Raw genomic sequence first — 18,911 nt, 5'->3', positions numbered from 1 at the left:
AAGAGCTCCCTGCTCCACCAGCACGTCTCCTTTTGTACATAGAGCATAGGCCCTGTAAGTAAAGACCAAATTTTCCCACTGTAACCAGATCCTGTGGTTGGTCAAAAAATATTAAAAAGGGCTCCCCACTTTATGGGCTTAGTCTGTTAGCAGAATACACCAAAAAAAAAGAAAAGAAAAGAAAAAAAAAAAAGAATCCCCATCAAGCCCCTTCTTCCCCGGTCCCAGACTCATTGTTTTGTTTTTATTTTTAACACAACTGCAATTATAACAAAAGAAATTAACAGTTTTAAGAACAGTCAACTTTCTTAGCCATCTCTGCTCAAGTATTTGCTTGTTGATTGCCTAGATAATCTGAACTCCCGAACCACACCCAGGCAAGACCAATAGGTTATATAGTACCTAATAAGACCTATCGGCCAGACAAAACTATGTGTTTAACTCCTGATGGTCTTGGAGAAGCCCCTATAGCAGAGACAAGGGAAAGGGGTGTTTCCTCCTGGGAACCATTTTGGAATTTGGTGCTGTTGACCCTGAATCCTAATGGGTCATATTGTGTTTCCTTTTCCCTTTTAGACTGTGAATGGTGAATATGACTGCGGTTTGAAATCAAAAGCCCTTCTGGCTTGCTAAACAACAGAAAAAATGGTTAATGACCTATCATAATTGTTGTTCTTCAAAATGTGTTGCACATGTCCATTCCACTCTTGGTGTGCGTGGGCCCTGCACACAGTTACCAGAATTTTTTCCCTCAGTGATACCCATCAGAGTGGCTCGAGCACCCTCCGCTGCTGCACACCACTGGCCACCACTGTAAAGGGCCAGGTGACACTAGGGTTGCCAGGAGACCTGTTTTCGACTGGAACACCCAATCGAAAAGGGACCCTGGCGGCTCTGGTCAGCACTGCTAACCAGACCGTTAAAATTTATTTACCAGATTTATTTGGGCATAAGCTTTCATGGGTAAAAACCCACAAAAGCCAGCAGGAGAACACTTCAATCTTCCTGGACATTCTATAACAGATTTAAAAGTAGCTATCCTTGAACAAAAAAACTTCAGAAACAGACTTCAAAGAGAAACTGCAGAACTAAAATTAATTTGCAAATTTAACACCATTAATTTGGGCTTGAATAGGGACTGGGAGTGGCTGGCTCACTACGAAAGCAATTTTGCCTCTCCTGGAATTTATACTTCCTCATCAATTATTGGGAGTGGCCACCCTGATTGTATTGGCCCTGTCAACACTGGTTCTCCACTTGTGAGGTAACTCCCTTCTCTTCATGTGTCAGTATAATAATGCCTGCATCTGTAATTTTCACTCCATACATCTGAAGAAGTGAGTTTTTTACCCACAAAAGCTTATGCCCAAATAAATCTGTTAGTCTTTAAGGTACCACCGGACTCTTGGTTGTTTTTACACAAATAACCATATTATTGTACTGTAATGACATACATATTGCAGTAACAGTTTTGGATCACTGCTATAGAGCACTTTACTCTTTCTTTCAGAAGGGTATGATGGGAGTGAATGAAAATTGGTGCTTGTGTACCCACGCTCCTGAGGTCCATTCCTAACAGTCTTTTTAAAAAAAACATACTTAGTACTACTCCAAGCAAAAGTATTTAATATCAGCATATGCTTTCGTATTGTGCAGTTAAATTTGGATACTATGTTTCTACTTTGTGACAGGGGAAATGTTTAGTGTTGTCAAGCTAAAATTCAAAGTACGCTAGTGTAGGCTGAGAGTTACCTTTCTTTTCATCCATCATGTTAGATCACAATCACTGTGCTGCAACTCTCAGACATGGGCTGACGTTCTCATAGTTTTAATCCTCAAAAGCAACTGCTACTAAAACAGAGGCCTATGCTTTTATTTACAGGACACATTCCAACCATATTTTCTACTATATGTCCCTTTAATAAATACAATTTGTCATATTCCATTGCCATTTAGGCTTTTTTTTTTTTTTTTAACTCCAAGATGCTGATGTCTGTGAGCTGGCTTGCTGATAAAGCTGGATTAATGTTTGAGGGCTATATTACATTAAGAATCATAAATCTTTTAGGGAAAAACAACTTAGAAAGTGAATCCCCTTAAGTATTATGCATAATTTAATACAAGCCTACTTAAGAGGTCCCTGAGGGTCTTTGTTACTTTTTTAGATACAGACTAGTTTTATTGTTTTATTTCCTTGTAATCTATTCTATCATTAAATTCCTTACATATACGATGAAGCATCTCAGAAAGTTTCCTTGGGTTAAAAACTTTAAATAAAATATTAATTATCATTTTTTACCTCTTTATTGTTGTTAGTGCCATACATTTCCATAGCAAAGGCTGCATTTTAATGACTATAGGAGAATAGTTCCTAAACTGAAATGTGGGCTCCACTGGGACAAAGGAGAGGGGCAACGAGAGGAAACAACCCCAAATCCACCTTCCCCCCGCACTGCAAGTATGCTTCTGCAGCCAAAGATGGCCCTTTGAAAGCCACTCATCTTCCCTCCTTTCTTCCCTCCTCCTGTTTAATATATTTAATGCAAAAGGAACCTGGGGTGGGGGGTGACAGAGAGGTGGAAGGCAGAAGGGATTTTTGAGGGGAGCCAAAAGTGAGACTTGGGGAGTAAAGAGGCTATCAGTCATGTGAAGGCAGACTACCAACTTGCTTTTGCAGACAGGAACTGTATCAGTTTTCTGGCACAGAAAAGCCCCTCATACCTAGCAGCACCAATTCTCCTATATCCCCCTGAGCTTTCTTGATGCATGACCTACAAAACAGTAAACAAACAAACCCTGTCATAAGAGTGGCCATACTAAGTCAGACTAATGGTCCATTTAGCCCAATATCCTGTCTGAGCTAGATACTTCCAGGGAAATGAACAAAACAGGGCAATTTTGAATGATCTGTACCCTGTCATCCAGTCCCAGCTTCCGGCAGTCAGAGGTTTAGCGACCTGGAGCATGGGGTTGCATCCCTGACCATCATGGCTAATAGCTATTGATGGACCTGTCCTCCATGAACTTATCTAATTATTTTTTTAACCTAGTTATACTTCTGGTCTTCACAACATCCCTTAGGAACAAGTTCCACAGGATGATTATGCATTGATAGATACAAATTCCAGACTTTTTCAACCGCAAAGGATTGTGGGACATAGTAGGTTGTGCGTGACTTTTGACTGTTTGGAGGAAAAGGGAAGAGAGGAAGAAGAGAAAACAAAGAAAAAGAAAAAAGAAGAGGCAAGATAGACAGAATGAACAATGAAAAAGGAGTGAAGCTGATAACTGTGCTAGGGTAATAGTATGAAGGAATATGGAGAAGGAAAATGTCAATCCACCAAACCACTACAAGAGGAACTACTGTTTTAAGCCATAAACTGGAGAAAATTGAAATTTATAACATTAGCTCACAAGTACAGATTTGTATCACAATTTACGTTTCACTTCCACCACAGCCCTTAGGAGAAATCCTGCACTAATTGAAGTCAATGGGAATTTTGCCACTGACTTCAATGGATACAGGATTTTACCCCTTATTTCTTTCAAATAATTTTTTCAGGGCTCAATTCTACATTGCTTACACATCCAAATCTCCCAATTTAAGACCTGATCGTTCTGCCCTTGAAGACAGTGATAGATTTGGCATTGATTTCAAAGGAAGCAGGACTAGACCTTTAAAGAATACATAAGAATATTGTATTTCAGTTTTCAGAATCAGCTATATTTAAGATTTCATCTATTTTGTTAAGCATTGACACACATATTTCTAACCAAGAAAAACAAACTGTATTTTCATAAATCTATTTTTCCAGACTTTATAAATTATCAGGAAGATTGGGTTGCTCAGTGGCAGTGGTTTTAGGGTTTTTTAAATGGTTTTGTATTATTTCTTTCCAGAATGAGGGGGAAATAAGTAAAAACAGGGATTTCCCAGAAAGAACCAAGGTTATCTTCTGCAGTCTGAGACAATGTTAAGTAAAATAGCTATAGAAGGAGCAGCATAATTCACAAAAGAAATTTTCAAAATCATATACTGTATTCAGCAATATCCAATGAATTATTTGAACTGATATTGTTCAGCAATTAACTGCTGGTAACAAATTTAGGCACAGGGTTTTAGAGAGGCTGAGATAATTAAACAGATTTCTCATGAAGTCAAAGAAGTCTACTTCTGTGCATCCCAAGTTTTTACAAAATACAATGTGAGAAATGGAGTATAGTATCTCACGAAGTATGTATCTATGCTTATGACATAAATTGTATATTTTTTAAAAAAAATCACGGATACTGACCGTGCTTCCATAGGTATGAGAAGGACATAGGTGATTTACAGAAACAACATGGAAACTTAATACAAGGAGGTGATTTTTTTAACATTTCATTTGACACATTTTCTTTCTTTATCTTTCACTCTCTTCTGAAGTGAGCTATCTGCCAGTAGCATTTATGACAATTAATTTTAAAATTATGAAAGTTGGTTATATGGTAACTGAGTTTGCAAAAGTTACTAAAGCACCCGTGCCTCTTTGGGAAACTCATTTAAAATTCGTCATACTATAAATGCCTATGAAAACACGTTATAATTGCATGGGTGGCAATGACCTATTAAAACCTAATGCAGTGGTTAAATTTATTCCCCTCCCATCCCTAATCATTTTGGTGTTTTCTAAATAAATGTTTCATTAGTTTTGCACAAATATAACAGTTATAAACACAAATTATTAATGTCAAACTAAATAACAAAAAAACAACACTACAATATTGTTTTGTACATCAGAGACATGTAATTCTTCAGAATCACAAACACAAAGTTCAAAATCATTAAAGAGATATTTCAAAGTCTATTTAAATATAGTAAGTTGGAAAGTCCTCAGCTATTATTTTACTAATGGTTTTTCTATTGGGTTTGTACAAAAGATCCAGAACTGAAGTTGTCTACTGAGCTCAAAGTCCAACCAGTCAATGTATGGCATCCGGCAGCTCTCATACTTCATTTCTCCTTTGCATTACTCAATCTGCTATATTTTACATATATGATTCTTAATAGATTATATATTCAGTAAAGTTTTTCCAAATAAATTTTAATTCTGCCTCTTTACTGTCCACAACATCTTTGCCATGGGTGTGAGTTTATCAGTATTTTAATCAATCCCAAATAGAATAGGGTAGGCCATCCCTACAAAGCAAAGTTATTTGCCTGAATTTAGCAAGGAAAACGGTGATGTGAATGAACTTTCTTTCTATTTAAATCATTGACAAGTGGAAGTGGTGAATATGTTTAAGACTATGTTTAAGGCAGTGAGAGCATTTGTACGAGATGCCTGGATCCAGATGTTTTGGCACCTGGATATAAGTAACTGCATTTACTTGTGTCCTGCTGAATTAAGTTCCTGAAGCCTATTAAGTAATTTTGTAATTACTGCTTTTGATTTATTTTTATGTTTTTTCTTTACCTTTTTAATTCAATTCATTTTAATTCATGAAACAGCAAAGGTCATTGTAGTAAATTGCATGTACAGCCTAACTGATGTACTTCTATACAGCATAATCCTACAGAACATACTACAGTAACTTTTAAATATATATATATAAAGTCTCATTTTAATCTGAATGTTTAAATAGACTAGAACTTCTAGGTTACTAGAGTTAAAGGTCATGTTATGTCACAGAATAGGTAATCTTTTCTAGCTTTGAAAATGCATTTCCATTAACTTGACTTCATAAGGATTTAATCATATTTAATGACTCAAACAGATACAATGTATGATTTTTTGTAGATGTGCTTTTTGAAAAAAATTTACAAGAACAGATTCTGTGAGCGAAATAGAGTATGTAGGAACAGAGATCTTCTGCACATTTTAATAATTTTTATTTTTGTTTTATTTTATTAATGTTTTATCTTGAGAAGTTTTAAGGTATCTCTTCTTTATCAAGATGCAACCTTACAAAGATAAGCTGTTTGATTTTTGTCCTAGTTTCTAAATATGAAGATTACTGTAAATTGTCTTGTTTATAAGAAGAATGGTGACATCTGGCCCATCTTCTCTTCTTTCTTCTTTCTCCTTTATGCCACTTTTCCTGTTGAGGGTCGCAATGGCAGCATGGAGAGTAGGGAGGACCAGACCTCCCTTTCCTCTGCAACAGGTTCCAGCTCCTCCTAGGGGATTTACCAGCGTTCTCAGTCCAGCCAGGAGATACAATCCCTCCAGTGCGTCCTGGGTCAGCCTCGGGGCCTCCACCCAGTGGGACGTGCCTGGTAGAGTTCCAACGGAAGCCTCCTAGGGGGCATCCTTATCAGTTGCCTGAACCACCACAGCTGGCTCCTCTTGATCCAGAGGAGTACCGGCTCTACTCCAAGGGTCTCCTAAATAGCTGAGCCCCTCACCCTGTCTCAGAGAGCAAGCCCAGCCACCCTGCAGAGAAACCTCATTTCCACCGCTTGTATCTGCAATCTCATCGTTTTGGTCATTACCCAAAGTTCAGGACCATAAGTGAAGATGGGGACACAGAGCAACCTGTAAACAGAAAGCTTTGTCAGAGAACTCAGCTCCCGCTTCACTACCAAGTATAGGTACAGCGCCCGCATCACTGTCACCAGTGCACCAATCTGCCGGTCAATCTCACGCTCCCACTTACTATCACTTGTGAACGAGACCCCTAGATATTTGAACTCTTCCACTAAGGGCAACTGTTCCCCATTTACCTGTAGAGAGCAGCCCAATTCCTTCCAGGAAAGGACCAGGACCTTCAATTTCGAGGTGCTGATTCTCATCCCAGCCACTTGAAACTTGGCAGCGAAACGCTGAGTGAGTTTCGGAGATCACATCTGGTCCTAAACTGTTTACATTTATTTTATCTTGCTGATGGATGAATGCTGAGAGGCTGGTAGTTGCTAGGGTCTTTTCAATCCATTATCTTTATAGGATTTGGGGTCAATTTTCCATAAACTGGTTACATATTTTCATGTCAAGACTTTTTCACATGGACATGGCCTTGTCCAGTTCAACAAGAGTGGCCACTGTTCTGTTTTTTCTATTTTATTTATTTATTTTTTGGAGGGTGGGTGTCATGGACCTAGTCTCTGTGGTACGCAAAGCAATGTTTTTTTAAAAAAAAATTGGTGGCTTAAGCAGGACTTTCCCAAAATCAAAGCTCACTAACAATGACCTAATTTAAAGAATAACTGACCAACTTGTGTGGCTCCATATTGATTTGCTCAGAGACTTTCAAGGGAGGCACTGCAAGGTGGAGTAAGCAAAGATTAAAAACTATAAGAAATAAATGGAAGGCCAAGAAGCCTTGTTTTTTTGGGTCAGCAAACCACCTGAGGGATGACTGACATTCCTGAAATCCTAAGGTCAACCACCTTAAAGAAAGGAAGCCAGTTCATCTACAAAAAGGCTACACCAGCCTTTGACCCGTCTCCCTGCACATGAAGGATGCCACTAAATGCTGTGCCAGCAACATCACCATCTAGCTGCTGGACTGCAATTACAGCTCCTGTTCTGTGACAATCCAGAAGGCCATGAAAACTGAAGTGTTAGCAATCCCCCTGTTATTTTACGTATCTTATTTTTCCTTTTTCTGCTATTGTCTTTTCCTTCTATTAAAGCTGGGAGGCAGTCCAGCCTTTTTATTCTCTCATTTTAGGGTGTGGAAGGGTGGTTGTGTGAATGCATGTGTGTATGAGCACCCATCAAGGTCATAAAGGGAAGGCACCAAAAAAAGTTCCCCAGTTTAAACAGCCCTAACCAAAGTCTCAAAGTTATTCATTAAAGTATGTTCCATATTCTGTGTTTAAAAGTCCTAAGGAACTTTATAATGAGACAGAGTGTCCTCCCACTGAGCTGGAGAGGGAGGAGTCACTCTGTAATCCCAGGTGGACAGAGCCAGATCAGGCTTACTCCTCCTGCCGGAAGCCAAGGGGCAGGGCAGGAAGTATAAAAGACAGAGCCACCAACCCAGTTGAGTCTGAGTCAGGGAAGGGAGCAGACTTATTCAGGCCACTTGTAGAGCCCTGGAGCTGAACCCGCGCTAAGTCACGCCTTGCCCCCAGAGGAGATTGACCCAGGTGAAGAGCTGCCAGGTCTGTTGCTCGCCGCATATCCTGAGGAGACAGAGGACGCCTGTGGAATGCAGGTACCCAGCAAGGGGATCGTAAGAAGTGGCCAGGGAAAACAGACTTTAGTCCAGTTGGGTTGTTGCTCGATTCTATGTCACCATGTTTCGGTTGGATCCTCGCTGACCCAGTGATGGAACACTCTGCTACTGGTAGGTCCCTGGGCTGATACCTGGTGAAGTAGGGTGGGCCCTGGTTCCCCTACTCCTTGCTGCCAACTCCACTCCTGGGGTGGCAGCCTCCCCACCTTAGGCCAAGAGGCCTGCGTCTGCCTGCCACCTGCCAGACCTGGGTCGTCAGACTGTTTATTTGCTCTGCCCTGCTGAAGGGCCTGAGCTATAAAACTGTTCCTTTGCTCTGCTCCGCCTAAGGGCCTGAGCTTTAAGACTGCTTGGTTGCTCTGCCCTGCCTAGGGCCCAAGAGCCTACACTGTTTGCTGGCTCCGCCCTGCCTAAAAGCCAAAGCTCTAGTCCTTCCTTGGGGTGGCACCCCAGAGATGTAGTGAGGCAGAGTGGCCTCCCACTGAGCTGGAGTGGGAGGGACAGTCGCTAACCCTCTGCAAACTTAAACAGTCATACATAATATTTGGTACATAAGATTTCTCAAACTTCTGCTTATCCAAGAGTTTTGTTAGAGTCTGTACAATGCAATCTGGGGAGAGGAGACTGGGGAAGGGTTAACCACCACACTGAAACTGAAATCTAAAGAAGAAGCTTTATAATTGGCTCTGAGGTTGTGGTTTTAGTATTAGAGAATAATTTGTTTTCAGTATAAAAATATTTAACCAGATCCAAGTTAGACTTGACTGACTTGGGTGAATTTTTTTTAGTTGGGGTTTCTAACCAAGGAGAGAGCCTCCTTTTGAGATCCCTCTTATAAGGATTGATTATTTGCTATATTAATCTGATGATCTGATTAATTTGATTCCCTTCCAATACCGAGACTGACTTCTTGACTTGATGTGATAGCTGTATTATTTTATTCTTAGTTTAGTTTAGTATTACTAACAGTAGCTTAACTTTGGTGATAGGTTTTCTTGATTTTGTTTTTGTTTGTTTAAAAGTTTGAATACAAGTTATAAAACTGATACTGTTTCATTTCTTTCAATGAGCAATGTAGGTTCATAACATTAGCATTTCTAAAATGTAACTTATTTACAGTGAACACATAGGGTTGTGATACAAGTGCCTTCATAACTGGCAAACATAAGCAGCAACAGATAAAAAAATGCTCAAGCTGTGAAGTAGATTCTGCACAATGTCACACAAATAAATTTGGTTAGTTAATGCACCTCTAAAAACTCACAAACAATTGTTCTTTTTATATGCCCATAGGACTGGTCCTTTCTTGGCACTGCATTCAACTATGCTGTGTACATAAAAAAACATGTAGCTGGTTAAACTGGAATCTGGCTCTGGACAGCAGAAACATAGCAGGTCTTATGTCTACAGAGGTAGTGAATTTCAGACCTTTATTCTGAAAAGGTCAATAAATCCTGGGGCAATTCATGTGGCACAGAAACAGAAAAGTTTATAAAATTGTGCCTGATACCCAAAGAGATAAATGGTGTATTATGGAAGGGTTTCTGTGGAGTTAATCTAGATTTACACCAATGAGATCAGAATCTAATCCACTGAATTTCACATACTGTAGGACTAAGAAAGTAAAGTGACACAAACTAAGTAACTGGAGTATTGTTACTCTAGGGCCTTTGATGGGTTCTGGAAGGAAGCAGCTGAAATATTGTTTCCTGAAATATTATTGTTTATATTCTTTGCCGACACTCCAGGAAATGCCATATTGCCACCCTAAAGAATCTTGCATTACTTTTAGAATGAGAACAAGAACTTTATAGAGAAGAGGTTTGTACACTGACTAGTCCCATACAGGGCTCTACTGGATATCTTGTCAACCAAATATAAGTTTTGATTAAGCAGCACAGCTGTCATGTACTTACCTTTGATTTGCCCTTACTGTAACAGGCTCTTTTAGTAGCTTCATCACACTGCCACTCCACTGCCTGAAATACATACCAATGAAAATATTTATAGACAAAGATAAGTAAAGTACAAAACACATACGAGTGTCAGATAGAGACAGCTGACACAGTCATGTTCATGGTACATAGTTCTTTCACATTAACAACTGATATTGGGGAGAATCCATATAATGTTGTTATAATGTTTTTTTCCTCAGAAACATATATCATTCTTATTGATGGCTGCTTAGTGACATAGTTAAAGTGTGATTGGTGTTTTCAATCCAGACCAAGCACACACTTACTTACATCAGAAAAATCACAGTCAGCACTAATTAGCACTATTCCTGGCAGTCCTAGCAAAGCAAAGTGATTGAATAAGTATGGAGAGGAAAAGATGCTCTATCCCCAGATCTGTCTGTCTAGGTAGTTAAATGGCCTGCATCGCCATAGCATTTGAGGTCAACTTTGTTGAGAGACATAGTCATCATGTTGTGGGAAAGCGTGCACTGTTGCTGTCCTTCCTGTCAGTATAAATTCAAGAGGCTACCAATCCAGCACTAATCACAAGCACGAAAACTTACATTTTGGCTTGAGAGAAAAAAGAAACATACAAAACAACAGCACTAAAATTGTCTACTATGGAACTAAGGTGATTTAGCTTAATTTCTGTGTTGTCTCTTTGCTTCAACATATTTATACCACAGCTGTAACACTGTAGTGTTAGTGTATGAATTAAACCTTATTATTGCCTGATCTAATATTCAAAAGCTATGACTTAGGAATTATATTCTTTTATGAAGTAGAGTGTATATTTCAGTGTGTACATACTGATACATGTGCATATTTGCATAAATATATATATATATATATACTGTGTAATCAAGAGTGCCTTTGATATCAGATGGTACCTTTCACATCTAGGGTGTGTATTCATATCTGTTATTTAGATTAAAAGTGTCACTGACTGCATTTGCTTTTTACCAGAAAGAACTTGTGATTTCTTTACTAACTGTTGCAGTTTAACAATTTAAACCACAGTTTGCCCCATTTTCATTTTAAATAACCAAAGCCAACGCATGCTGATTTAATGTAGCTAATTTTTTGCAGCTGACCTTTCATGGAGATTGTATTAATAGTAAAAAGACTCTGTGATTAGTAAAAATAATAGGCTGAAAGCCTATTTAAATGAGGGGAAGGAAAAGCCTCCAGACAATACTACACAGTACTCTTTGATTTGCCTTTTCAACTAGCCCAAGAATGAGTTTGTTTATTTTCAGAAAAATAACAACCTTATAACCAGTCCCCCTCATTCCCCAGACTCCTTTCCATTTAAACAATTTCTATTGCAGATGAATTTCTACATCAGTGGTGATTCACTGAAAACTTCTAAAACAGTCTGGAAGAATCCTTTAGTGAATGACCAGAGCATTTGTAACAAATTGTATCTAGCAGCATGAAACACCCTCATAAGGTATTATTTAAAAAGGGAAGAATGCCTTAACTCTTTTGTACAAAAAGCAGTTTTATCTCAAAAATGTACTCTATAAAAGATTGTTCTTAGCATACCAGTGTATCCTGGGTTTGTAGAGTATTATAAAGATTTCTTTAGAACAGAGAACTAAAGCAAATACCACCAGGACACAATAAGTCTAAATGTTGTATAGCAGTATGTGCCAGTGTCTGATTTTGGAAATTTTAACCCATAAAAGCATTGAAGCTTAAACTCTACTATGGTTCCAATGTAGAAGGAGTTACTGGAAGGTCATCAGTGTAGGATGGGGAGTGGAGAGAAAGAAGACAAGTTATGCATGTAGCATATCCTACAGCATGAGTAAACCCCTTATGCTTAACCATCTGTCACACCTTGTATTTTGCTCACTCTGGTTGTCTTCTCCGGGCCTGAGGAAGATCTCTTTGTAGCTTGAAAGCTTGTCCCTTCCACCAACAGAAGTTGGTCCAATAAAAGTTATTACCTCACCTATAGTGTCTCTCTCATCCTGGGACCACCACAGCTACAACAACGCTACACACACTGTATCTCACAACACCTGTACCAAGCTGGTATATATCATTTTCAATATGAAGAAACTGAGACAGACATTAAGTGACTTGCCCAATGTCAGACTGTAGAGGAGGGACAGGAAAAAGATTAGAATCCAAGTCCCATTTCGTAGGCTCATGAATAATCCATTCTACTGCAATGCCCCCAAAACACAATATTTATGGGAAAATTTTCAAAAGAAGCTTTGTTTTGGGTGCCCATCTTTAACATCCAACACACGGTTTGGCAGAGGTACTCCTCTCACAGATCAGCTTACCACTGCCACAAGTCCACTACCTATAATAGAGAGCCAACGGTATTTATCACAGGTGAAAATGTACTGCACAAGATTTAAAATACCTGCTGCCACAGACCAAAAAAAATATTATTTCCCCAATTTTAAAGATCTGGAATCCTAAACTGAGAAAGATTAAGTAGATTTCCTTGCAGTTTCATTTATTTTCTAATCTATTGGAATGAACATTGGCTTTGAGAGTCAAGATCACTGAATTCTATTTTTGTCTGATTCTAACACTGACTTGCTGTATGACCTTAGTTCATTTCACTCAGTCTTTGTTTCTGCAAAATGGGAGCAATCATATTTACCTCCTTTACAAAGTTGCACGGCATAATTAAGCAATGCACGCAAAATGCTACAAAAATGCAAAGAATGATTACAATTTGTCGGTAGCAGAGATGGGAACAAAATTCAGAAACTAATTATTCTTAGCCCTGTGATTAATACACTAGATTATATGACTTTTGGGGGGGAATCCTCTTTCCTCTTCCAAAACAAATTCATATACAAGTGGTCACTTTGAGTTTCCACATACATCTCTACAAATATTTCAGACTCAACAAGTTCCTTTGAGATTCCTATATATTGACTAAACCTCCCAAATTATAAGTTATTGCTAAGTGAGAACTGCCCAGATATCTAGATTTTTTCAGGAGAGAAAAGTCAAAGGCCTGAGAGAGTAGAAACTCAAAACCCAGTGGCACAGTTTTTGCAGTCTTTCACCAGAGTATGTAATGGAACTCAGTGCAGGCAAGCCTATTAACCGCACCTGTGGTGTAGCTGAAAAGAAACTTCCCTTTTTTCCTTTCTCAAATATACTTTGAATGAATGAATTGAAATATACATTTAATATTAAGACACTATATGATATTGTCAGATACTGTATTGGGGTAAATATAAGGAAATAAACTGAATAAACTATTTTTATGAATTAAGCTATATGCAAGACATTGTACAATTAATGGCAGGGTTTACTTTAGGGGCATCCTGCTAAGAAAAGAAGGGGGCTGTGTTCATAGGGGCATCCTGCTAAGAAAAGAAGGGGGCTGTGTTCATAGTGATATATTTTAAATTAGTGATGAAGTTAGCAAAGTAAGGATAATATTTGCAATCAAGTATGCTTATGTTACTACAAGTCAGTGAAATATACCAATGCTGCAAATGGATAAATATATAGAATCAAATAATGTGTTCTAAGGACGGCTGAACACAGAGTTGAATAATGAGAAATGCAACTGTTTGACCATGGGCATAGTTTTAGGGGGAGGGGCAGAAGGCGTGCTGCCCCCCTCCCCAAACTGCAAAACTCAGTTAGGCATGGAATTTGCCCCCCACTCATGTGCAGCCCCATTGGCCTGACTGGAACTGCCCCCACAAAAAAAATATAGAAGTCAAAGTACACCTGTATGTTTGACCACTAATGCACAGACACAGGTCAGCCATATATACAGAGTTCCTAACATTATTGTTAAAATAAGGAGAGCAGAAATGAAAAACCTATACAGCTGTTTTGGCCTGCTGAAGAACAGCAATTTTAAAATGACATTGTGTTACTGCATGTTGGACAGTTAAAACAAATTAAAGATCATAAAAGCAGTGGCGAGGCTTTTATTCAGACTATGAACTTTAAGCTAGACATTTCAACAGTCAGCAAAGTGCTGAGGAGAAAATATGACTTGAGCAAGCACACTGTGTGAAGTTGGCCAGAGGATGCACTTCAAGAGGGAGCCATGGCAAGCAACTTGCTAAAGTAGGCTGCTAACTGGGGATGAGCCAGCAGGTGTTCAATGTATGTATCACCATGGCCATACAAACAGCTATGACCTAACTAGTCTTACATAAACCGGTAAGGCATAAGATGTTTTGCACAAATATACTGGAATGTAAGACCCAGTTGCAAGACTTCAAAAGTGATGCCTCATCTTCTGATTGGATGGTGAAAGGGGACACAACTTTAATTTTGGCTGGACATTTTAAGTCTTTGTCACACGCATGAGTTGCCATTTGATTAACCCACACCAGTTTCTCAAAGAAGAGTAACCCAGTTGTACCACCCAGAAAAAATAGGATAAATTGGTCTGTCTCTGTAAGCACATTGCTTCCTGAAAGCTAAAGACACCTGGAAGGAAGACCTGCGCCAGCAACTTAGGAACCCTCCTGGTGATCCCAAGTACTCATATCAGATAGGCACCTTTATTTGTCTCTTTCTCTTTTCCACTAGTTTGGGTTGTCCACCATCAGACTGGGAAAAGACTATAATGCTGTACCTAAATCTGTTCCACCTGGGTTTACAGTGTCAACTTTGCTATTGAGCTGAAAGCTGAAGGCTGAGCAGAGTTCTGGTGATAACTAACGGACGTTGAGAACCCTTTCAACATCAAAGAACTATAGGGGATAATTGCATACTTTGCAGCAATAAAATATTTCAATAATTTTGTCTAAAGATTGGGTGGGCAGTAGAATCTTGTTCAAAAGTTAAATAGTGATATCTTTAGGAAGCAAACTAGATGTATGAAGATGGGTTGGCTCCAAGGGAAACGGAACGGAATGCCAAATGCCATCCAATTTGTTCAGATACCTTTGCAGAAGGCAAATAGTAAAAAATCTGAAAAGTGCAAAGGATGCTTAGCTGTCCCTTTCATTTACTGGATAAACACTAGTCAAGAAGGACCAAAATCCTTGCTATCTTCACTGGAAAGAGCTTGTGTGTGTGCGTGTGCACATGCACACAATCCAATGCAGCAGATAGTAAGTCCTGACATGAACTTTCCAGAGATGCTACAAACTGCAAACAAGAAAAAAAATCTATATACAGTATATTTCAGTATAGCCAGAATGTGCAATCATAACCTTAATCAATAAGAAAGTGTCAGTCGTGTTCAGGATCTGAAAAAGTCATAAAAAGACTTGTTGGTTAGGGTTTCTATTATTAGATGTGATACAGGAGAATAAAAACACCTGGCTTCCATTAACATCAATGGGAGCTGCAGTCATGTAACTGAGAGCATAATTGCACCCTGTATAATACCTGTATTGCTGTAGGTAGACAGACAGACACTCATGATGGATGTATTAATACAAATACACATATATTATGTATACACTTCTCTGAAGTGTAAAAACAAAATGTACTATTACATTTCATAGAGAAATAAGTTAATTAGTCAGGAACCAGGAAAATATGAACAGATCAACATTCCAGACAGATGGTCCAGCACTCCTTAGGCAGATGGCTCTGCTAATTAGACACTAGCAAAAAAATAACATTAAAAAGGTGGTTTAATTACATGATGCCAAAAATTAACAACTCCATGAGCTTTTCTTTTTTTATGATCTGGTTGCTTTCACATCTTACATTATGTATTTCATCAGTACCTTGGGGATTTTTAGATATAATGGCAATGAGCATTACAACTAAGTGACAGCGAACATACAGTCATCCCACCCTGTTGTTCACACCAGTTCAAAAATGAAATGGCTTGGCCAAAACTCTGTTTGGCTAAAGAGCTTTTCAGCCAATGTAATTACCTCTCAGTAAACACATATGCTGGAGTCCAAGAGCTGGGTCTAAAGAGGCCATTGAGAAGGGTGTGAGAATAGTCAGTGCAGGGAGATAATGAAGGACCTGATGAGGATTTCAGCAGAAGTAGAGTTTAGTAGCATGGTTGTGCTATTGGTTGTTGCCAGGAGTTTTATGGAATTGTTTCGATGTTACGAGGTCATTACCTCCAGTTTACATATAAATTCAATGTAGAAAGATTTACAACTCTCCTTTCACAGAGAAAAAATTCTCCATATTTCAAACATAGTAATGATTCCCCTTGACTTCCACATACCTGCCATTTTGTCTCCTGGCAGCTACTTTGTTAGAACCATACATTAGCTTTCCAACAGCCTTTGAGAAGTAGCTGAGGCCTGGGGAACATCTTTTCTTCATTGAAAAGCTAGAAGATGATACATGAAGAATGACTTTCGGATGAGATGAGCTTCCTTCAGAGATGAGAAGGGTTCCCTTTTGGCTCATCCAGAAAAGGACCCTGGTTTGAGTTTCAGCTATAGTAATATGCCAGAAGCCTCTACAGGGAATCCAACCACCAGATGGGGAACTCTGCTAATTGGTTAAGTCTATTCTCATATCTGGCCACTAGTTGGCAGACATAACAGCCAGTTTTTCTAGGGGGAAACACTATATGTGTTTTCATCTATTTAGAGTCAGTTTTAAATATCTGGTTACAATGTGGAAATGTTTTTATATCAATTGCAACCTTTATTCAAGTTTATAGTGTGTTTTATACAGTGAGCTGTGTGAAATATTTTAAATTAATCCTCAAATCATGCTTATGCTCATCTGGTTTTGAAGTTGACTACGAAGTGAGTGAGCCTGACATGATTTAATGCTGTGAACTATGTAAAATTTGAAGTTTCACATGGTTTTGATGGGAAGCCAGGTTTCAACTGAGTTTCAATTTAAACATTTTGATTTAAAATACAGCAAAACTCAAGAGGTGAGAACCTGTATCTGTCAAAATCTGGAGAAAATCTTCACAGAAAGCCATGTGGAATGAAGAGTCCAAGATTTACACACTTTGATTATATCTAACATGCAAAGATACAATTTAGCTTTTGAAACATCTCAAAAGGTCAGAATCTAGCACTACATCAGTAGACATAATTGGAATAGAGTTCTTATATTAGACATATCAAGATAATTTTCAAAAGTGCTCAACATTGAGCCACTTCATTGACTTTAGTGGGAACAAATTTAGCCCAATGCTGAGCAATTTTGAAAATTCTACCCACAGTCCTTTATTTCTCCTCTTTTACACTAGTGGAATTCTATTGAATTAAAGGGAGAAAAGAAAAGGGCCTATATATGGCTTGTATGTTTTAAACAATACAAAATACTTGATTTATATTTAATAGAGACAGGTTCACTACAAAATTAATGTAAGCAGAGTCTGAATGAGCTCTCCCCTGACATCCAGTGGTGAGCTGTGAAAAGGACTTCAGAAGCTGATCTCGTTTGCATGGGCACCCTGCCTAGGTGCTCAACATGATGGGATTGCTTGCCCAAATGGTCACTTTTGGCTGGTGTGGGATCCCCAGTCTCCTTGTTATTGGGGCAGGAGTAATAAAGGGTTGTTATCCTTGTTGTGCGAATCAAGAGCAGCAGAACTGCACTTGGCATTTCCCAGTTGAGGGACTCACCCTCAACTAAATGGCACTCTAGGCAGGGGACATAGGTTCCAAAGCCTACTGAATTGGGGTAGGAGGATCAGGATGTTACTTGCACTTGGTGGTGTGAGCCTTGCTCAAGAGCCCCAGACACCATCTGACCTTACCTCTCTCCACTGTGTAATAACAGAGCTAATTTACACTCAGTTGAGAGTCTTGTTATATGCTGCAGAGCTGAAATCACTGATACCTAGGTCTAAGCATTAGACCTGCTTTGGGACAGTGTCTCTGATGCAAGATGATAGGTTTCAGAGTAGCAGCTGTGTTAGTCTGTATTTGCAGAAAGAAAAGGAGTACTTGTGGCACCTTAGAGACTAACAGATTTATTTGAGCTTATGCTCAAATAAATTGGTTAGTCTCTAAGGTGCCACAAGTACTCCTTTTCTTTTTGCGAATACAGACTAACACGGCTGCTACTCTGAAACCTATCCTTAATTGGTGTTATCTTTTGATGTTAACATTCCAAAACACCTTTGAGAGGGTTATCCTGTCCTGGTTTCGATTTAATCAATTGTCTTGTCTTTAGGGGTGCCATCCTCCAGCTCAGGGTCGTCGGTCTGCCCTTCCTCACTTATGGATGTGCAGGATCCTGACAAAAGAATATAGACCCTGGATTTCAAAAAGCAGACTTTGACTCCCTCAGGGAACTGATGGCAGGATCCTCCAGGAGGCTAGTGTGAGGGGGAAAGGAGTTCAGGAGAGCTGGCTGTATTTTAAAGGAGCTTTATTGAGGGAGCAGGAACAAACTACCCCGATGTGCAGAAAAAATAGCAGATATGACAGGCGATCAGCTTGGCTTAAGAGAGACATTTTCGGGGTGCTTAAACACAAAAAGGAAGCTTACAAGCTTACAAGAAACTTGGACAGATAACTAGGGAGGAGTACAAAGATATTGCTTAAGCATGCAGGGGAGCAATCAGGAAAGCCAAAGCACAACTGGAGTTGCAGCTAGCAAGGGATGTGAAGGGTAACAAGAAGAAGGTCAAGGAAAGTGTGGGGCCCTTACTGAATGGGGGAGGCAACCTAGTGGCAGATGATGTGGAAAAAGATGAAGTACTCAATGCTTTTTTTGCCTCAGTCTTCACAGACAAGGTCAGCTCCCAGACTGCTGCACTGGGCAGCTCAGTATGGGGAAGAGGTGAGCAGCCCTCAGTGGTGAAAGAACAGGTTAAGGACTATTTAGAAAAGCTGGACATGCACAAGTCTATGTGGCTGGATCTAATGCATCTGAGGG

The 18,911-nt window shown here is 39.2% G+C and overlaps 1 protein-coding gene across 1 annotated transcript in view; it reads right to left on the bottom strand.

Annotated features, from left to right (window-relative positions):
* SEMA5A (semaphorin 5A) overlaps positions 1–18,911 on the bottom strand; it is a 460,689-nt gene that overhangs the window by 257,749 nt on the left and 184,029 nt on the right. The window contains exon 4 of the mRNA XM_077809175.1: positions 10,080–10,142. Within this exon, the coding sequence (XP_077665301.1) occupies positions 10,080–10,142 (63 nt within the window). The remainder of the gene's footprint in view (positions 1–10,079; positions 10,143–18,911) is intronic.

This window comes from Eretmochelys imbricata, chromosome 2 (assembly GCF_965152235.1).
Source record: "Eretmochelys imbricata isolate rEreImb1 chromosome 2, rEreImb1.hap1, whole genome shotgun sequence".
NCBI classification, from domain to species: Eukaryota; Metazoa; Chordata; order Testudines; family Cheloniidae; genus Eretmochelys; species Eretmochelys imbricata.
This window is presented reverse-complemented; position numbering and strand designations above follow the sequence as displayed.